Consider the following 21677-nt stretch of genomic DNA (forward strand, 5'->3'; position numbering starts at 1 on the left):
TTTATTCGAAGACTTTCCATCTAGTTGGGGACATGAAAGGCCAATTAATGTGCCAAGTGTGTGTCCTAGAGGAAAGTACAATAACCACAACACCTTTGGATCATCAGGGAGGCTTCCTGGAAGAGGTAACTGAACTATGTTTTGAGTGATGGCAGTCAGAGGGAGAAGGGAGGAAAAAGAAGAAATGTAAGCTGAACATCAACGTCAGAAGACATTTATGCCAAGAAACCAATTCTACGTTTGGTCAATTTCAATCATTAAACAAAGGGTGACCAAGATGGCCCTGGTCTTTGCCCTCACAGCTTATAGCTTTAGGTAGGCAGTGGCCAGAGGATTAAACAAACAATAGCACTGTGCAAGCAGCAAGATGGAAGGGTTAGGAAGTAAGTAGATGCTAGGTCATTGAGAGCATGGGAACTCATGCTAATGTATGGTAGGGGAAGCAAAACTCTACCAGCACAGAACACCTCAGATGTGGAGGGTGGGTAAGCAAGCACGGATGGCTCATTGCTGGTTTCTACCAGTTGGGTGTCAGGCTCTTGATTCTTGCAGTAGCTGCAGTAGAATCACTTGGAAAACATGTGCCTTCATATTTCAGAATAACTTCCCATCAGAAAAAAATCTCTCTCAGGGGCTGGCATTGAATTTATCCTTTTACTGCTTACTGTAATAGAGACCCAGATGCTCATGCTTTGGGGGCAGGGGGGATATCTGGCAAAACCAGTTTAAATTTTAAAAGTATTGTGTTTCACGAGTTCCTTTTAGAAGAATCAGCTCTTAATACACTTTGGCTTTGATTCTACTCTTTAATGTCAGTCTTACTGCCCTAATTGGGTTGTAAATTCCCTGAAGGCAGGGCCCAGTCTAGAATCAGAATTTCAGAGATGGAGGGAATCCAACCTCTACAGATGAAGAGTTCAAGAAGAAATCAAAGCCCAGATGTTAAGTCCCAGATGTGTGTTCCCTCCAGCATACCATGTTGTCTCCTGTCTCCCACGGCATTTGGTGTGTGCACCCTCAATTCAGCGGGGGTGAAATTGTGCACGATGAGGCAAAAATTGGTTCTTGAGATGCAAAAGAACTTATATATTATGATGGTTTATGGTCTTCCAAGCTCAGCCCTATCTGACGAAATCTTACTCCTTAGGGAGAAATCTAATTTTGGGGGGTGGCCTGATAGTTTTAAAAGGCTGAGAAAAGAAACATTGGTCTAGCCCAGTGTGGAGCACAGAGCAGGCATCTTGACATCTTACTGTGCCACTGCAAGAGCTTTCCACTTCTAGCCCCGATACCTTCTACTCTATCCACCAAAAGGACTTGTTCAAGGTGTCTTACCAGAGTCCACGCATACAACAAATGTTTGAGTGCCTACTATGTACACTAAAACCAGATTAATTTTTTCTATAATATTCTTGTCCTGGTCCTAACTTGTTCAAAGATTTTCAGGGGCTTTTCCTGACTTTAAGAATGAGGTTCCTCCTAGTGAAGGTGACATTCAAAGCCCTGTGAAATCTGAGCCAACCCTAGCTCCCCACAAGCCCTCTGCTCTATGAGAGCTCATCACCTATCTTCTGAACACTTCATAATGTTCCGTCATGGAGCCTTTCTTTCTCATCAACATCCTTCCAACCCCCAAAGGTAAACATGGCAGCCCAGCTCCCCACCCAACCATGGAACTGTTTCTTTGGGTTTACTTTTACAATTTACTCCTCCATGAGCATCATTCTTTGGCATTAACTTAAGGAATTCATATGTTCTTTCCAATTCACAGAACATTTTCCTTATCACTGCCTTCCTGGGGTGGTCTACTTAGTATGTTTTAATAAGTCACTTTCACTGTGACTATCAGTATGTTTGTGTAGCCGTTCATTAATTCATTTCTTGATCACCTGCTATGAACCAGTCACCATACTAGAGCCTGGGGCACGATGAGGTAGGTCCCTGCCCTCTGTTAACTTAACATTCTAAAGGGAAAGACAGTTAAAACCACAATGCTATTAAATCTATCATGGAGGATGGGTGCATGGTGGGGGTGTGGAGGGACTAGATTTACCACATAGAGAAGTGAGGGAAAGCAGTCCAGGCAGAGGGAACAGTGATGCAAGGCCTGGAACAGCAAAAGCAAACTGTGTTTTGAGGCACAGTGTGAAAGCCAGTGTCGCTAGGGGTCTAGACTGCAGTACTTTTCAGAACTTAATTACCGTACAAATAACCTGGGGGCTGGTTAAGACACAGATCCTGATTCAGCAGGTCTGGAGGGAAGCCAAAGTTCTCATTTCTAGCAGGATCCCAAGTTGCTAGGGCTTACAGGACACTGGCCTGGGAGGACTAAGGCGGTTCTGGGTGGGTATCCTCTTCTCTTTCATTTTAAAAAGACATTAATGCTATTTGTTTAAAGTGAATGCCTCCTAGAGGGAAAATAGGGTGCACTTCTCCTTCTTATTCCATAGGCGTAAAGATATACTTCTGTGCTAAACACACCTAGTCTTTAGTTTTGGCCTTTATATCTATCGCCTGCATCCCAAACTCCGACTGCTGAGCAGGTGCTTGGTCATTGGGGAGGCATCACCCACAGCAACCATCCATCTCCTTCACCAAGCATATGAAGGACAATGCTCCAAAGACCCCATGCTATCAGGGAGCGACAGTAATGTGCAATGTTACCCATAACCTCCCAACAAGGGGTATTTTGGTTCAATATATATGGAATACAGTAAAGCCTCATTGATTCAGGCTTTATCAACCTGAAATGGGTGATAATTTGGTTAACATTTACTTCTCAAATCATTTATTCATAAATAGGACAAAGTTTAATAATGCAGTTGTGATTATAAGGATGATCAAACATTTAAAAAGATTTCAAGTTGGGGCACCTGGGTGGCTCAGTCGGTTGAGCATTTGACTCTTGATTTCAACTCAAGCCATGATCTCAGGGTTGTGGGATGGAGCCTGTGTCAGACTCCACACTGAGCCTGTGCTCGAGGGGTGCTTGAATCTCAGCCTGCTTGAGATTCTCTCTCTCCTCCTCCCCCCCCCCCCCCACCGCCCCACTCCGGCTCATGCACACTGGTGCACTCTCTCTTAAATTTAAAAAAAAAAAAATTAAAATTAATTTAAAAATTAAAATATTTCAAGTAAACTCATAGGGCTTTAGAAACACCGATTTATATAGTCATCCACTATTTCTTTATGTGTAATTATGTAATTTGTTCATCTCCCAAATAGCTGCAATAGATAATACCACTGATCTACTTCTAGGGCTGGAAACAACAATAATAGTGACTGCAAAATTTATTGAGAGCTACAAAAATTTTGTTACACATTTGTAATGTGAACAATCAAAAACTTAAAAATGACTTTTAAAAGTCACATTAATGGATTTGGTCAAAATGCATCCTTTCGAGGAAGGCCACTGTACCCATGTATAAAATGACAAGCCTTGAAATCTGTTGTGCAGCTCTATTGTTAGAATTGAGAAGAAATTAGAAATATAGGGACACCTTCCCATAGAAGACACTAATTCATTCAAAGAACATCTGTAAAGACAAACTATGTGGGGAAAGGACTAGCCTATTTTTTTTTTATTTTTTTTTAACGTTTATTTATTTTTGAGACAGAGGGAGACAGAGCATGAACGGGGGAGGATCAGAGAGAGAGGGAGACACAGAATCTGAAACAGGCTCCAGACTCTGAGCGGTCAGCACAGAGCCCGACGCGGGCTCGAACTCACGGACCGCGAGATCATGACCTGAGCCGAAGTCGGAGACTCAACCGACTGAGCCACCCAGGCGCCCCAGGACTAGCCTATTATAGAAGACTACACGTGCTTAGTTTGAGGCATATCACTTGGATTTCTCACCATCCCCTAATTTTCACTAAATGTAGTTTAAAAACTGAAACTTGAAAAGCAGAAATAAAATGGGATTTCCAAGCCATGTCTACCTAATTGCCAATCTGCTTTCCCCACAAAGGCATTCTGGTGATACTCCATCATATTAATCTTCAAAATATTTGTAACAAATCTCTGTGAGATGATTTAATGTTATAAGATTATGATCCAATTGATTTACCTATTTATATGTCCAGGTACACATGTTAAAAGAAAATAAATTTATCTCTTGGTTTTTTCAAGTGAATTAACAAAGCACTGAAATATATCTGACATCACCCTGGTAAATTACTATGGTATTTTAACTTTTACTACAACTGCATTGACTTATACAGTCGAAGAGTCTTCTCTCTCCTTTCAGATCTTTCATTTTTTGTAGATGACTTTTCCTTTAGCTATAACATATTCAATTAATTCGTGATGGCCTCCAAACTGGTAAATCAAATGCTCCCATCTAGAAAGAAATCAAACGTACTTTAATGTATACAAGCCAAAATTATCCCTTTGTCAATAAATGCTAATTTAAAAATACATTCTCTCAAAATTTCTTCATACTTTGTCATTGATATTTGGGCTTTTAAAAAAAATAGATTATATGATAACTGGTCTACGACTTAAATACGGTTTAATGATGTTATTTAAGTATTTGATCTTAACATATTTGATCCTATTAAGTGATGTACAAAAAGTAACATCAGTATTATTTTCAATAGAGAGAGTGAGGAGTAGAATTACAGAGCCTCTTTCTTCTGTCGAACACGAAGTCCAAGGACTGCAATAGGCTGGCTAGGGTCAAGGAGCCATAGGATTAACAACTTTAAGACAGAAAAGTAAGACTCAGTTGTCACACTGGGGGCCCAATTAGCAGCAGGCTGTGGGTGAGTAACCAGGGGCAGGAAAACTTAAGCCTTTGGGGATCTGGTAGGAGTGAGAAGACGCCAGAGAGGTAATGAATCAGAACCAGGGTGACGAGCCAGAGTTGGGACATGCGTGCCCAGCACAAGCATCGGTCAGAACTCCAGCAGAAAAACTTGTGCTGGGGGGCACAAGTCCCAAGTCCAGGTCAACAGAACAAAAACCTGAAGATCTATGAAAGATGTAAGACAGATGAAAACACTGGACAATCTGGTCTCCTCTGTGTGGTTTAGGATCTGTAGGCAGACTTTCTGGTTAGAAAGGGATGATGATAAAGGAGATTGGGGGGCATCCGAGCCTACACAGAGCCTGATGCTAATAATTAGCAGAAAAGGCATTTAATCCCAGTCTATATATTACAACGGGCATAAACGAAACTAGTTCAGTTGGGAGAGCACTCACCTGGACGAATTGATGATAATGAGATCTCCCTGCTTACCAACTTCCAGAGATCCATGTGTGTGAGATTTTCCCAGCGCATAAGCTGCATTGATAGTGGCAGCCGCCAAGGCCTCAGGCATGGACATTCTCATGTTCACACAGGCCAGATGCATGACCATTGGCTAAGGCAAGAAAGAACAGTGTTAGAGGAAAGTAACAAAATGGCAACTTCTACCTGGACATTTCTCAACGCAGCACAACCAATAATGGAAATTAAATATATAGGAGGAACTGGCTAAACTAGTATGAGAAAAGTTATAATTCACATGTAAAGATTCTTATGCTTTGGAGAAGATCCCTTTATTAATACAGATTTCCCACCCCCACCTCCACCACGTATGGAGTATTTATTCACAACTTTTCAAGACCACTAAGCTCCCCTCCACACTCACTCACTAAAACTTCTTTGAGCTTGTGCTAACCTCCAAGACAGGAATAAGCTATTGTCAAACCACAACGCGCAAGGCGGAATCAAAAAATTATGCAGGTAGAACTTTCTCTCCCCTCTTTATGCCTGGAGGCATTTATGTGGGGCAGAAATATCCAATTATTCTGTCGTCTACACTTTTTTTCTTGTTTCACAGGAAAATATTTTTTAGATCTTTGGAACATTTTAGCAGTTAGTGAACTAGTTTTAAATTATTTATACACTTGGTGGAAGACTGATTCTCTGCTTAGAAAGGCACATTAAAAATAATTACCATTGAAAGGCAATATGCGTTAGGGTTGAAATCACTGCCCAGAGCAACGATTACCCCTTCATCTAACATCTTCCTAGCCCGAGGTTGCTTCAGTCTAAGACAAGGGGGAGAAAGGAAAAAAAAAAAAAAAAAAAAGATGTCAGTCTCTGGAAGTGGAGCTTCTGCAGACTAGATGTTCAGAATGGAAGCAGACTTAAGATATCCAACCCTTTTGTGTTCTGGAAGAAGAAACAGAAACTCAAGGTTAAGTGATTAATGGTGATGTGGAAGCCTAGGACTTCTGACTTTTATCATTCCGCTTTTGAAATGACTTGGCTATGATTAACTTCTTTAATTTGGGAGTGTTCATTTTGGCAATTTTTTAAATGTTTATTTATTCACTTAGAGAGAGAGAGAGAAAGAAAGAGAGAGAGGGAGCACACATGCATGCAAGCAGGGGAGGGGCAGAGAGAGAGAATCCCAATCAGCCTCCACGCTGTTAGCACAGAGCCGCTATATGGGGATCGAATTCACGAACCCCTGAGATCGTGACCTGAGCTGAGATCAAGAGGCGGCACTTAAACTGAGCCACCCAGGTGCCCCTATTTTGGCAATCTTTATATACACCCAGAGATTCCTGCTAAGGAAGAAAAATACAACTTAAATTTTTTCAAATGTAACAAACTTTTTTTTGACTCCCAAATATAAACAATGAAGTTTTAAAAAATGTTATTTCTATTAACTTCAATTTTGCAATTTTTTATTCATATTTCTCTCCCTCCTTGGGCAGGGGGTGGGGGGAAGTGTCTCGAACATTTTTTGTGGCCCTTTAAAATCCTGAAGGCCCAAGAATCTAATAGGTAAAATATTTGTGCTTCTTCCTAGGGTACATGTCTCCCTGACCTCCTTGGCACAATATTATTTATTCTTCAAGACATGACACAAAAGTTATGTCAGAGATAAACAGAGCCAAACACTAGTTAAAATGCTGAAGACAAACTGTATTCAGTAATAACAATTGCAGAAGGGAAAAGAGTCCCATGTGGACTGGACTGTTTTGATCTGTGCAGTGCTGCTAACTGGGTGTTTTAAGAAAGAACAAGGAGGGGCGCCTGGGTGGCGCAGTCGGTTAAGCGTCCGACTTCAGCCGGGTCACGATCTCGCGGTCCGTGAGTTCGAGCCCCGCGTTGGGCTCTGGGCTGATGGCTCGGAGCCTGGAGCCTGTTTCCGATTCTGTGTCTCCCTCTCTCTCTGCCCCTCCCCCGTTCATGCTCTGTCTCTCTCTGTCCCAAAAATAAATAAAAAACGTTGAAAAAAAAATTTAAAGAAAGAACGAGGAGATCAGGATGAAAAAGGGGCAGAGGGAGTTGAGTAGAGGAGGAAAAAGGGGCAGAGGGAGTTGAGTAGAGGAGGAAAAAGGGGCAGAGGGAGTTGAGTAGAGTCAGGGAAGTGAAAATTTTCTAAAAGCACGAGAGATGGGCCAATAAGATCTGCGTTTGTTCACTGGCACTGGTTTGTTCTCTGGAGGAGAAACAAACTTCACTACCTTTACAAAAAGAGGCAGGGGCGTAAGCTGGTGCAGTGTACCCACCAGGCTGGGAACTAGGGACAGAGTTGTCTTCTTGAATGTTTGCCTTCTGAAGAGAGGGCTCTAAGGTCCTTGAGAAGACAATCCTGCTTGGGTGGTGGAAGATTTATATCTCAAAGGAGCACAGAAAGGGGCACCTGCATGGCTCAGTCAGTTGAACGCCCGACTTCGGCTCAAGTCATGATCTCACGGTCGGTGAGTTTGAGCCCCACGTCGGGCTCTGTACTGACAGTTCGGAGCCTGGAGCCTGCTTTGGATTCTGTGTCTCCTTCTCTCTCTGTTCCTCCCTGCTCGCTCTGTCTCTCTCTCTCTCTCTCAAAAATAAATAAAGATTAAAAAAAATTTTTTAATTAAAAAAAAAAAGGAGCAGAGAAAGAATTTACAATTGCAAGCTTTGTAAAGTTACTGCTCTAAGAGGAAGTCCAGGGGTCCAGCTGCCTGTCGCCTGGTTTTGTTGGAACAAACACTTAATTCCCCTGTCAGGTTGGGCTTTCTCAGGCAGGCACTTTATTAAGGGGCACGGGTCATCCTAGGGATGCAGTCTTGAGCTATCAGACTCTACGCTAGTGTTTACTCAGGCTCACAGTGTCGGGGGGAGGAAGACAGATAAAATCGGTTGTGCTGAGAGTCTACAGGTTTTACAGGCCAAGACTGAGGTCCTTGAAACATTCACAGTCTATGACTGACAATTTGCAGGATGACCTGAGATAATGTTCCTCAACTAGGATAATATATGAGAGGAGGTGGGTGAAGCAGAGATAAGGGTGAGGAAAGGTAGAGCTTAAAATTTCCCCACGGTTCATTCTGATGGCCTCCCCTCCCCTTCCAGAAATACTTCAGGAGGTAAAAAAAGAAAAAAAGAAAAAGAAAAAGTGAGGCTGTAGAAGTCTCAAGGGAGTGCCAGAAAAACTAAGGTGAATGTATCCGGAATAAATTTAAACAGTACACACAAAGATGCATAAAATAATGATTACAGCAAGTCCTTGAGTAGCGTAAGGCAACTGTTACTCTGGAAATGAGAGTCAAGAGAATTCAGGGCAGGGGCACTGGGGTGGCTCAGTTGGTTGAGCGTCTGACCTCGGTTCAGTTCGTGATCTCATGGCTCATGAGTTCAAGCCTCACATCAAGCTCTCTGCTGTCAGCACAGAGCCCGCTTCAGATCCTCTGTCCCCATCTCTCTCTGCCCCTATCCTGCTTGTGCACATTCTCTCCCCACCCCCTCCCTCTCTCTCAAAAATAAACAAACATTTGGAGAGAAAAAAGAGAGAGAATTATGGCATCCCCCTCTCTCTCCACCCCCCTCCCCCACTTGTGCTCTCTCTCTCTCTCTCTCTGTCTCTCTCTCTCTCTCAAAATAAATAAGCATATAGAGGGGGAAAAAAATGGAGGGAGAATTCAGGGCATGGCAGGGAGCCCTGCAAATTGCTCCTGTTGGAGAGATCAGAAAAATTCCAGAACAGAGAAGCCAGAGAGAAAAGTGTGGCCTTGTCTGTGATTCTTCCTGTTGTCCAAACTGCATGACCAACCCATCTTGCAGTGACCACAGATGGCAGCCCCCTCTGGCAGCGGGACAAAGCTCTGAATTTTATTGCTGAGCTGCCCTTCATACTTCAAGTGTCAGAGTTTCGCTCCATCTTAAGAGATTCAAAGTGAGTTAAAAGTGTTCCTTGGTTGATGGAAAATTAACCAGATTAAGTATTGATTGATGACTTCAGTTGATGATTGCTGAGACTTGCTGTAAATGCCAAGATAGCAAGGACGGTTACTGATTGATATTTCCTGGTCGTAATCTACATTATGTCTACTCTTTACATTAAGAGAATAGTAATAATAAGAGAAATGTATAATATTATACATATGTGTATAAATCATACTGTATTTGAGAAAAGCACTGCAATATTCCTTTCTTCTCTCTTATAAAGGTTACTCAAAGCCTGGCTTTTCAATCGCTAAGGCCTAGTGTCCCCATCGCAGCACAGTTCATATTGTGGCTGGGTAATCCTTGGGCAGGACAACTTTCTGTGATGGGAGGCTGCTCTGTGCACTGTGGGGATGTTTAGGTGCATCCCTGGCCTCTACTCACTAGATGCCAGCAGCGCCCCCTAGTCATGACAACCCAAACTGCCTCCAGACACGGTCCAATGTCCGAAACGGCAGTTATGAAGATGAACTATGGACTAGGTGCATTCAATCCATAGAGGGCAAACAGCAAAATTCCTGGGAAGATTTCACAAAATATACTTAGACATCTCCTTTTTCCTCCCACCTCCGGGATTTGTGAAGATTGTGGTACCTACTTGCATCCTCTTAGAAAACAGCTCCTTCAGATTCTGAATATTGCTAAATATCTCTAACATCTTATGCATGTTTTTTAAGTAGAAAGTCCATCACATTGTTTTCTAATGATAAAAGCGATGCATGATTTTTAATTGGAAAATCCCAAAAAGGAGGGAAAAAAAGAATGAGAAAGCTCCACTCTTCCCAATAATCCCACCACTCAAACGCCATTTGGGTCCAAGCTCTTTCCTCAGAATAATGCATCTCTGTACATGACTCCAGAATTGGCATCTCCCATGGGCTCAGTTTTCCTGATCTGCATTTTTCAGGAATTTGGAAGGGCAATGAAATACTATTTAGGCATCTCGGTCTGCATCCTCAAAGCTTGCACGGGCAGCTCACCTCAGCATGTAGGCGGTGGTGGGCAGGAGGACAGCGGAGCTCCTGGCTGTTGCCATGGCAGCGATGCCTTCATCGCTCACTTCTTCCAGGTGACTGATCGCCTGAGCTCCCAGCTCAGCTCCCAGCTAAGCAGAATGGGCAGAGAGAAAGGTTTCACCAACAACAACAATAATCAACAAAGTGCCAGAACATTGTTTTCCCTGCAAAAATAAACAGCACTCTATTATGAAAATTTCTTGGCAACTGCCTCTTGAAAACAGAAGCCCCCAAAAGGGTAAAGGCTTTGTCAAGGACATTCACTTGAAAATGAGCTAGTGTGCTACTTTAAAAACTATTCTTAAACATAAGGGCTTACTGATATTCTTCAGGCATTTGCTAAAAAAGAAAACTTCATGAATCTTATGGATCAGAATAGAACATTGAGTGACATTGGTAATAAAATCTGATTCTTTTAGCATCATAAAAACACCATAAAGAAAGGTATATTGGATTGCATTGCACTCAGTGAAAAGAGATCAATTAAGAAAACAAACTTTAAAAATGGAATTGTATGTATAATTCGAGAATATCTACTTGAGCTTGATGTCTCTCCAGGTGAAAAGTCTGGGCTTGATTGTCAGAGGAATACCAAGAGGAGGTAATCTTATAGTAATAATGAGAACATGGCATTAAAGTGGGTTTCTTCTCAGCTTGACATATCCCCCCCCTTCCACACACACACACACACACACACACACTGCCCCAGTCTGAAAGGTGATATGGTAAGCACTCCAAGGCAAGGAAAGTAGACTAATTTTTGACATTACACCATGGCCCAGGGAGGCAGCGATGCCCACACCAGGGCAGGAAAGAGCCGGCCCCACATCAGTAGGAGCTCAGGTCTAATAACATTTTGGTTTGGGCTTCTGGAGAGTCCAATGTTCCATAGACAGACTTTGCTCCCCAGGGGGAGTTTCTTTCCAACTTTGGAATCACCTTCACTTTTCCAAACTTGATTTGTTCATCCTGGATACTGACCTCTATTGATTTAACTGGCCAGTCACTCTCTATGACCAAGAGTATCTTGTTGACCACCTAGTTCACATTCATTCAACATTCAACAAATATTTACTCTCTAAAGGCCATCTGTATGCCAGGTATTGTGCTAACCCCCAGGGATAGGGCTGTGAAGGTGTGGGTACAGTCCTCAGTGTGTTTACGGTCCAGCAGGGATCACAGAGGCAATTTGAACACAGTGGGACAAGCATACGGAGGGACTATAACCCATTTTTGGAGAGCTCTGGGAAGGGTCCCAGAGAAGTGGTAGCTAAGATGAAACATGGAAGGGAGTTAGAGTGAGCCAGACAAAGGACACTCAGATTAGAGAAAGCATATCCAGAGGCATGGGGTATTAGGTATACTAAAACTATTTACTGTGGTTGGCTCATGGTAAAGAGGGCAGAGAAAGGGGAAGATGGGAGGTGAGCGAGAGCTGGATCCTGGTAAGTCTACATGTGCTGAGTTTGGGATTCATCCTGCCAGCACTGGTGAGCCTTGCAGGGGTTTTCAGCAACAGAGAGGAAAATACGATGCACTGTAGGGAATGGATTAAAGGAATGAATTGAAGTGCAGGAAGTGTGGATGCAAGGAGAAAAGCTGTTGCGGGAGCTGAGAGCTGATGGTGGTTTGAACCAGGCAGTAGGGTGAAGAGAAGTAAACCGAGAGATATTCAGGAAATAAACTGGGAGCTTTTGCAGATTGGTTGAAACGTGACAGGTAAGGTGGGGAGGAGACCAAGTGATGTCCAAGTTTTTGGCTTAGGCAATACATAGGTAAATGGGGTCATCCACTGGGCAGGAAACACGGGACAAGATTTGGAAGTGATATTAAGAGATCACATTACATGTGCTGTCGTTGAGACACATGTGGAGTATCCACATCTGTATTTTTGCCCCAACGGCAGTTATTTATTTTGCTCCAGGGTTTAGAGGAGTGACATCTAGATTCACAACTGAGGGAATTTTGTCTGTTTTATTCACTGCTGAATTCTCAGTGCCTAGGACAGTGCCTGGCACACACTCAAATATTTGTTAAAAGCATGAATAAATGAATCTGAGCAAGACATGCAGATCAGAAAATCATCCAGTGACTACTGATGGGGCACTCCACCAACATTCACCTGGAAGCTGCCACAGAAAACCCCTGGAAGCCACATGTGAACTTAGTAGACTCTGCCAGTGTAGCTTTGTGTTCCAACCAAGCTATGTTCTGAATTTGATAAACAAGATCACAAAGGTACTTCTCTTCCTACTAATACCACCAGCAGGTGATAATAAAAGTAAATGGCCGGCAAAAAAGTAAATTTCTAATAGAGGTCAGCGATTCCAAGTCTCAACCAGACCGGCCCTCGCATTGTTCAAATGAGTTCTCCCATTCTCTATCTTTTCGAAAGGCTATTCCTAACTCTGAACAAACTAAGGAAGTTTTCCACCGCACGAGTCTTGACAAAGGAAAAGCCAAAGGTCAACCACACCTCAGCAGCCTTCATAGGATGGAGTTCATCCCCATGAAAGTTAATCTGTAATCCTAGATCTTTTCCACTTTGAAGAATCCTTCTGGTGGAATTGAGATCAAAGACGCCTTTCTCACAGAACACATCTATATTGTCCACGTGTATTTCCCCACGGCTGCCAAGCTCCTTCAGCTTTGGGAGGTGGTTATTGATGATTTCATCAGCAGCTTCTGTAGCAGTCTTTCCTCTGAGGGAAGAAAATGAGATCACATGGGAAAAACAATTTTTTTAATTGAAGAAAGGCTTTTCTGGCACTTGAAGAACCTGACAAACTATAGGCAAATGACCCTAAGATAGAGAAATAATTAAAGCTATAACTCAGGAGTCTTAACAATTGGGCTATAGCAGGGATATTGACGAGATTTCTGTACACACAGACCCTGGACACAGAGACTCAAATGGCTCATCCATTCTGGTTCAGCCATGTTGCCTTTGAGAATGTCAGCAAGGCTCCCTGCCTGAGAAACTAAACACTCTTCTCAAAGACACTTAGAGAGCATCCTGGATGCTTCCCTGACAACCAACTGCAGGGCCCCCTACCTGGGCCCTAGCAATCACTCTGCCATTTTCTTCTTCCACATTATTTCTAGAAGCATCAGCCTAAGGCTTCCTATCTCACCATTTGGAACCACGAGGAAAGAGGATCATGAGAGGCCCTGAAATTCTAAGATTCTGAAATAGTTATATATTAGAAAGGGCTGGGCTTCTGAAGTCAGACGGACACAGAGCTCTACTATTTGCTGGCTACACAACTTTGACATGCTATTTAGCCGTCATTTGGCATACTCTGAGGCTCAGGCTGTATGTATCTTTGGGGATCAAGATGTAGACCTCAGAGACTCATTAGCAGATGGAGAACATTCCGTAAAACTTTAGCACTATATGGGGCACCTGGGTGGCTTAGTTGGTTAAGCGTCCGACTTTGGCTCACGTCATCATCTCACAGTCTGTGGGTTCGAGCCCCTTATCGGGCTCTGTGCTGACAGCTCAGAGCCTGGAGCCTGATTCAGATTCTGTGTCTCCCTCTCTCTCTGCCCCTCCTCTGCTCACTCTCTGTCTCTCAAAAGTGAATAAAAAAAACATTTAAAAAATTTTTACACTTTAGCCCTATATTTGGAACATAAAAGTCTCTTGTTCCACAAAAACCGTTTTGGTAGGAAGACAGAGGTGGACCATGAGGAGACAGGCACTTACGTATATTGTTTCCAATTCTCAAGACAATCATATAGATAGTGTGTTCTCTCACTGCTTTACCAATGTTCAAAAGAGTTAAGTGATGCCCTCAAAATCACCCAGTGGGAAAGTAGCCAAGCTGGATTCAAACCCAGGTCTGGTATGGCTCCAAAGCCTGAGACTTCTCCACCATGTTACACTGCCTTTCATCCACCTTATGTTCCATTTGGGGAAAAATTAAAAATCCATTTTCTGTAGACAGATGTCCCAAAAGTTTTAGTGCAGTTTTAAGCTTTAATAATAATCTCAGAAGTAGAAATGCTAAACACATGCAAAAACATCATTGGAAATATTAAGTATTTATGTTTCAACTTAATTCGTTCTGTGAATTTTAAATAAATTTAATGTTAATTTTTAAATTTTCTCTGATTAAAAATGATAAACCAAAAATTCACATTAAACTTGTTTTTCAAATACACAAAAGTGAATAAATGTAAAAATATATAAATTATTAAACTTTCAAATAATTTCTGTAAGCCTGTGGCACTTATGTATCTACATTATCAAAACTCAAAACTGCACTGAGACTTTGCCCTGTTAATTGTCAAGTCCTGGATTTCTTTGGACCTTTTAGTTCTAGAACTGCGGGCTTTGGGGTCTAGAAATTTCAGGACAGATAAAGTACAGAGGCAGAAAGGGACATAATTCTCTACAGTAAAGCCATATACGAGAAACTTTTTGGATAAAGGTAAAGCTAAAAAAACATTTACAACAAGAAAACATGTTTGGTGCTAAACAAGTAAACAGATGAACAAAATTAAAAACCATTCTGAGTCTTCTTGCCTTACAGATGTGATCTATCTCCTACAGAGTGTTTCTCTGAATCTGTAATGTGTGATTATGCTGTCATGGGCAACTATTTACAGTAGCATCTGTCATTTTAAAGGATCTATAAGGGTGGGGGGGCATTGCTTTTTGTTAACCGAAAGAGTTTTGAACATGTCTTCCTCCTTCATCATTAAGGGACTAGCAAACTGATAGGTCCAGTGGGGATCGCCTTCCTAAAACCACCAGCATGAGATGTCTATTAGAATCAGAACACCTCTCTAATGGCTTCTACCGGACTCTTCTGCAAGAACTAAAGCGTGGATTCACCTCCACTCCCATGAGAATGTATCCCCACTGAGGCACCACCTGCCCCCTTCCTTCTCTGTTGTCAATGCCCCAAATCAAAGCTGGGTGCCCCAGGTTGAGGTTACTTTGGCACTGAGTGAGCCCCACAGTAAGTGGCCGAGATGCCGATGGGCCCCTGGCGCCGAGCGCGCTCAATCACACGCAGCATCTTGAGCTCCGTCTCCAGGTTGAGGCCGTATCCGCTCTTGCACTCCACCAGTGTGGTCCCCGCCCTCATCATGCACTGCAACCGCTGCTGAAAGGAGCAGAATAGCTCCTCCTCCGAGGCTTGGCGCGTGTGCTCCACAGTGAAGTTGATGCCTCCTCCAGCCTGGTGAATTTCCATGTACGTGGCTCCTGCCAACTGAACACAGGGCTCACCCTTAGGCCAGGCACAGGCACGAGGTTGCAGGCAGGTCCACAGAGCCTACCTCCAGGGGTGATATTCAAAATAATGTAACAACTGATATGTCAGGGACACCGGCAGATGGGAAAGGATGCTGGGACACATAGCCGTGGAAGCCCCTACTCTGCCAGGGTGATGGGGGTGCCGAAGGAACATGGGTACCTCAGGAAGGACTGGGGTGGCAGAAATGGGAGATGTGGTGGGGAGCACTTCCAATCTCAGGCAGCAGCAACAATTTACCAACCAGCCCACGAGTATTTCAGTATTTTAATAACCCAGTTGGCCCCAATGTGTGCCAGCTAAGACTCTGTCTATCCGTAGCACCTATGGATGAGAAAACAAAGCTTAGACAATTTGGGAACCCCACAGCAGCTATTCCAAACATCTACTAAAGAGACCCAGGGGGGTTTCCACCTCTCAGTATCTGGCCACTAGAGTTTGGGGCCTGACCTCTGTGACTCAAGCAGAGAAGCTCTTCCTGGGATCCCACTGGGCTCCAGTTACTCTAGGCAGCAAGAAGTGTGGTGCAAACAAAGTATGCCAACCTGGGATCCCCCTGTCAAGAGTTTTTCATCTGGGTTCTGCCATGGCGAGCTGGTGAACTCACTCAACAGCCATCCCTTTTCTGGGCCTCACGTTCCCCATCTATGTAATGAGATGTTTGGACTGCAAATCTCTAGGATTGTTTTTTTGGCTCTGAAATTCTGTGATTTAATAAAGAAGTCTTAAAAACAGCTCTAGTGTGTGGGGCGCCTGGGTGGCTCTGTCAGTTAGGCGTCCAACTTCTGCTCAGGTCATGATCTCACGGTTTGTGAGTTCAATCCCTGCATCAGGCTCACTGCTGTCAGCACAGAGCCTGCTTTGGATCCTCTGTCCCCCTCTCTCTCTGCTCCTTCCCTGCTGGTTCTGTCTCTCTCTCTCTCTCTCTCTCTCTCTCTCTCTCTCTCAAAAGCAAAACTGAAACAAAACAAAAACAGCTCTTATGTGTTGAAGAAGGTACACAATATCTGAAGAAATTTCTTAGCTGTTAGGATGTACACTTAAAAACCAATGTGAAGAAAAGAGATGGAAGAACCTTAAATGCATACTGTTAAGTGAAAGAAGCCAGTCTGAAAAGGCTACATACTGTATGATTCCAACTATATGATATTCTGGAAAAGGCAACACTAAGGAAACAGTAAAAAGATCAGTGACTATTGGCTCTCAGGGGTTGGCGGGGGAAGGGATGAATAGGCAGAGCACAGAGAAACTTTAGGGCAGCGAAACCCCTCTGTATGATACTATAAGGGTGGTTACGTGTCATTACACATTTGTCCAAACTCATAGAACATGCAGCACCATGAGAACACTAGTAACTATGGACTCTGCATAATAATGATGCGTCAGTGTAGGCTCATCAATTGTAACAAAGGTACCACTCTGGTGGGGGATGTTGATAATGGGGCAGGCTGTGCATGTATGGGGTCAGGACGTATATGGGAAATCTTTGTACCTCCCACTCAATTTTGCCATGAACCCAAAACTTCTCTAAAAAATAAAATCTATTAGAAAGAAACAATGTGAAAATGGCTCCAACCAGGGATGTGAGGGCTGACCACGGCTAATTAATGAGTTGTGACACAGACTACACCTTCTATTTCTTAATAAGTCTCATTTTTCAGGGAAAAAAAATACAAGACTTATTTTATTTTTTATGATTAGCAATATATTTTTCCAAGTTGGAACCAATGAATGGTGAATTTCAAACTGTTTCCTGGAGCCCCTCCAAAGGCTAGTAGGGGTGGAGAGGTGAAATGGGGGAAGGGAAAGAGAGGAGAAACTAGTAGAAAAAGGCAGCCCAGCTCTGTTTTAAAAGGAGGAGTCTAAAACAAACAAACAAAAAACACACATACATACATACATACATACATACATACATAAGGATTCTACAGCTAAAAATTTTTGAAAACTATCATACCTAAAGATTGCTGGCCCTATGCATAGTATAAAGATTTGGACAGTTATAAGTCAGTTTTGTTGTAATTTCTTTTCCATAGTCCAGGTCAGTAAAAAATATCCATTAAAAAGAAATGTAGAGGGGCGCCTGGGTGGCGCAGTCGGTTGGGCGTCCGACTTCAGCCAGGTCACGATCTCGCGGTCCGTGAGTTCGAGCCCCGCGTCAGGCTCTGGGCTGATGGCTCAGAGCCTGGAGCCTGTTTCCGATTCTGTGTCTCCCTCTCTCTCTGCCCCTCCCCCGTTCATGCTCTGTCTCTCTCTGTCCCAAAAATAAATAAACGTTGAAAAAAAAAATTTAAAAAAATAAATAAATAAATAAAAAGAAATAAAAAGAAATGTAGACATATGTTGTTGCAAAGCTTGATAGCCTAACCACTCTTTAGAAAAAGACGTGTCTGTATTTGTGCCTTATTTTGATGTGCCATCATTTACTGCAGTTACCTTCATTGCAAACTCGTGAACTCTTTCACCAGCCCAGACTGGATGTGTGTGTGCATCCACCAAACCTGTAACCAATAAATCAAATCATTTTTAAATCTGAGAAATAGAAAGCCCTTAGATAGTAGGCAGACTATCTCGAACCACTCTTGGGAAAGCAGGTGATGGCCAGCCATCTTGGAGGATGATGGAGGAAGAAGAATTTGTATGGTTTCCTCCACCAAGAGGAAGGAAGCCTCTCTGCATGGCCGGTCTAGGCAGACTATCTCGAACCACTCTTGGGAAAGCAGGTGATGGCCAGCCATCTTGGAGGATGATGGAGGAAGAAGAATTTGTACGGTTTCCTCCACCAAGAGGAAGGAAGCCTCTCTGCATGGCCGGTCTAGAAGCCTCTAATGGAGGAGGGTGACTCAGCATGACGAGTATATCCAATAAAGAAACAGCTTCTTCTGCCCACTAAGCCCATGCTCACTAAGCATCCTGTTTTAAAATAGGATGTCATAGCTATTAGTTCAGCAAAACCAAGGACTGTATCACCAAGGAATAACGTGGGTGTGAAAACAGAATACAATCCCTCCCAACTTTGAGAAGGAAAAATATGAAATCAGAAATATGAATCTTTCTTCAAAAAAAGAAATGTAGGGGCGCCTGGGTGGCTCAGTCGGTTGAGCGTCCGACTTGGGCTCAGGTCATGATCTCACGGTCTGTGGTTCGAGCCCTGCCTCAGGCTCTGTGCTGACAGCTCAGAGTCTGGAGCCTGCTTCAGATTCTGTGTCCCTCTCTCTCTCCGCCCCAACCCTGCTTGTGCTGTGTCTCTGTCTTTCAAAAATGAATAAACATAAAAAAAAATTCTTTTAATAAAAAAAAAAAGAAATGTAGCTTAACTGAAGAGAAACTATAAAGCAATCATTTGGACTGTTTGTTTATCCAGGTCTAACTCAGTAAAGTGTGTCTTTCCAGAATATTTTGAATACCTTGTGGATTAAAAGTCTCATTAATAAATAGTTCTGATTGGACTAAAATCAAGAATCTCTATTCAGATTGCGTTCTACTATTTTCTGCTTGTTTTCATAAGGTTTCACTCTGACTTTAGCTCCTGACTCCCAAGAGCCAGAAGGTAGAAGTTCTATCAGGTATACATAGTATACATTTTTAAAATGTAAATTTTAGCCTCTATGTTTTGTATAGAACTCAAAATTTGTGAAACTTGCTTCAGATGATTTCATGAAGCCATAGAACATTATGTAGGAGATGATGGTTCAACAAACTGATTTTGTTGTCAATCATTAAAGATTTAAATAAACTTCAGTGAAATCTCTAAGGATCCCCCCCCCACACACACACACACTTTTCTGCCTAGAGATGTGTTGTTTCACACTCTCTGTAAATTTAGAGTATATTCTGGTATTAGAAACAGCAGTTTGCCCTATCTGCCTCCCATATGAAATAGACTAGTAAAGTTCTTCCAACAGCCTTTGAACCTAAACACACCACAGCTGGTTTCTCTCTAGCATGTGAGTGGGAAGAAGTGAAGTGAATGAATGTTTGATTCCCAGCTTGCCCTTTACCTGTCCAGCAATCTTGGGTAAGATATTTCATCCCTATACTGGAGGTTTCCAATGTGTAACATATAGATAATGATACTTTACAGGGCAGTCGTAAGGATTCAAGATGAAAACATGTTTGTAAAGCAGCTTAGACATTCAATAGTAGAAATTCAATGCACAGTAGCTATTATATTTTAGTATTATTTTGAGACCCTATTTAAAACAAGCTGCTACTCTTCTTTATGTTACTAAAACCGGATGCAGGGCTTTACTGAAAAAGAGGTTAATACCTGGCAAGATGCATTTCCCAGAACAGTCAATTCTTTCTTCAAACGTTTCTTCAGAAAACAGTGTTTGGATAGCATCAGCCCGACCAATGGCTTTTATAAACCCATCCCTGAATAAAAATCAAGAAATAATTACTAAAGTTTGGGGAAATGCTGTGGAAAAGCTGACTAATGATTTAAAATATGTTGCCCATGTGTTTTGGTATCAGTCAACATTTGTTGTATTTCCTACTTGCATCTGTGTCTTTGAAAAAAAAAAAAAAAAAGACTCTAGCCACATGCAAGGCAAAAAGCCAAATCATGTGTACAGAGATTGCCAGTTGTTTGCTAAGATCAGTGTTCCCTTTCCCCCACAGCGCTAGATTCCTAAATTTTAGCTGAACACATGACCACCCAGAATGAAGACTACATTTATGGGTTTCTCATCAGCTGGGTGTGGCCCATGTGACTAAATTGTAACCAAAACGATTTTTTTTCTCATCCTATTTCCTACTATCTGGAAGGTGGACACCATAAGGAGAGGCGTAGCAGCCATCTTGGGTGATGAAGTGAGTGAGAAAGAGGGTTGTGCACAGGAGAGCAAGATACTAGGGCCTCTGGATTCTACAGAGTACGGCCATCAATTAGCTCTGGATTCCTACCTCTGTGCGGTTCTGTTATGCTTTTAACTAATTTTTAGCAATAACACTGGGAATGTTGTTTTTTTTTTTTTTTATCACTTTGTTAATTAAAAATAAAACACACAGTCCCTAAAAGCTGGACTCTTACACAACCCTAAGCAGCCTCAGATAAGAGCCGAGCCCATCTTGCGCAATCGCGATGCCGTGGCGCTCTCCAATTCAAACAGGCATCCAAACTCCATTCCCACTGCAGGCTCACCCTCCCAAACTTTGGCTCTTCTTTTACTCACGTCATTGCAGGAAGCACAGAAGCTTAGTGAAAACTGAAAATGTCCCCTTTTTTTGGTAGCTGAATCTTAACTTCCTATCACCCCAAACCATCACTATCTGAACGTCTTCCGTGGTGCTCAAGCTTTAGTGTACAAAGGGCTGGAGAGTGTTTTGTAAAAACTTAAAGTCCCAGAACTCCACCGCAGAGATGCAGATTCCAAAGATCTGGAGATAGGGGGCAGGGAGGGCGTGGGGTTCAGCTTGAGAGGGTTTTTTCACCAAACGGCAACCGGAAGCTGTCACACAAGGTAGGTAGCAACAGGTGCCTAAAAGACAGGCCTGCAATGGCTCTCTGGATGCCGGAAAGCTTTTTTTTCCCCGGTTGCCTCCAGAGCGCACAAGTTAGGGAAAGGGGGCCAAGCCGGTCCCCCCAGCGCGCGGCCACTTACGTGCCCACCACCAGGCTGGCGCCCTCCAGCACGGCCAGGCTGTGCAGCGCGTCCCGCGCCAGGAAGCGCTCGCCGCGGGCGCACACCATCACCACTTGCTGCGCGTTCTCCAGCAGGAGGCGGTGGCCGCCCGCCATGTCGCCGCGCGCCGCGGGTCTCCGGGTGGCCGCGGAGCTCGAGCCGCGGCAGGCCAGCCGGCGGAGGAGGGTGCGGGTGGGCGGGCCGCGCCCGGGGCAGGGAGGGTGGAGCCGGGGCGGGCGCTCGAAGCCACCGCCTTCCCAATCCGCTGGGAACGCGCGCCTTCCCCCCACCCCCCGACCGTCGCAGCTGCAGTTCCTGTGCCAACAACCCGAATGAGGATTAGTAATAAATGTTATCATGGAATCTCTTGTGTTTTTTTGGTCGCTCCCTTATTTTCCGAGTAAATGTGGAGACTGTTGTCCCTACTCTCCAGATTAGGAAACTGAAGCTCGGTCACCGGGAGAGAGAAGGGTGGGCTTCGTCGATCACGTGGCCAGGCGAGCCGCTGAGGGAGTCACCGAGGGGCAAGGGCGCCCAGATGGGGCCGAATGGGGG

The 21677-nt window shown here is 43.5% G+C and overlaps 1 protein-coding gene across 1 annotated transcript; it reads right to left on the reverse strand.

Annotated features, from left to right (window-relative positions):
- Positions 1 to 4021: 4021 nt before the first annotated feature.
- AMDHD1 (amidohydrolase domain containing 1) lies at positions 4022 to 21327 on the reverse strand. The gene is made up of 9 exons (XM_058741726.1): positions 21102 to 21327; positions 19766 to 19872; positions 17932 to 17996; positions 15176 to 15453; positions 12705 to 12930; positions 10193 to 10317; positions 5947 to 6040; positions 5207 to 5367; positions 4022 to 4343 (listed from the first exon to the last, which is right to left on the reverse strand). Exons 1-9 carry the CDS (start codon positions 21236 to 21238, stop codon positions 4256 to 4258), a joined length of 1281 nt encoding a protein of 426 aa, XP_058597709.1. The 5' UTR covers positions 21239 to 21327; the 3' UTR covers positions 4022 to 4255.
- Positions 21328 to 21677: the final 350 nt, after the last annotated feature.

This window comes from Neofelis nebulosa, chromosome 8 (assembly GCF_028018385.1).
Source record: "Neofelis nebulosa isolate mNeoNeb1 chromosome 8, mNeoNeb1.pri, whole genome shotgun sequence".
Taxonomy (NCBI): Eukaryota; Metazoa; Chordata; class Mammalia; order Carnivora; family Felidae; genus Neofelis; species Neofelis nebulosa.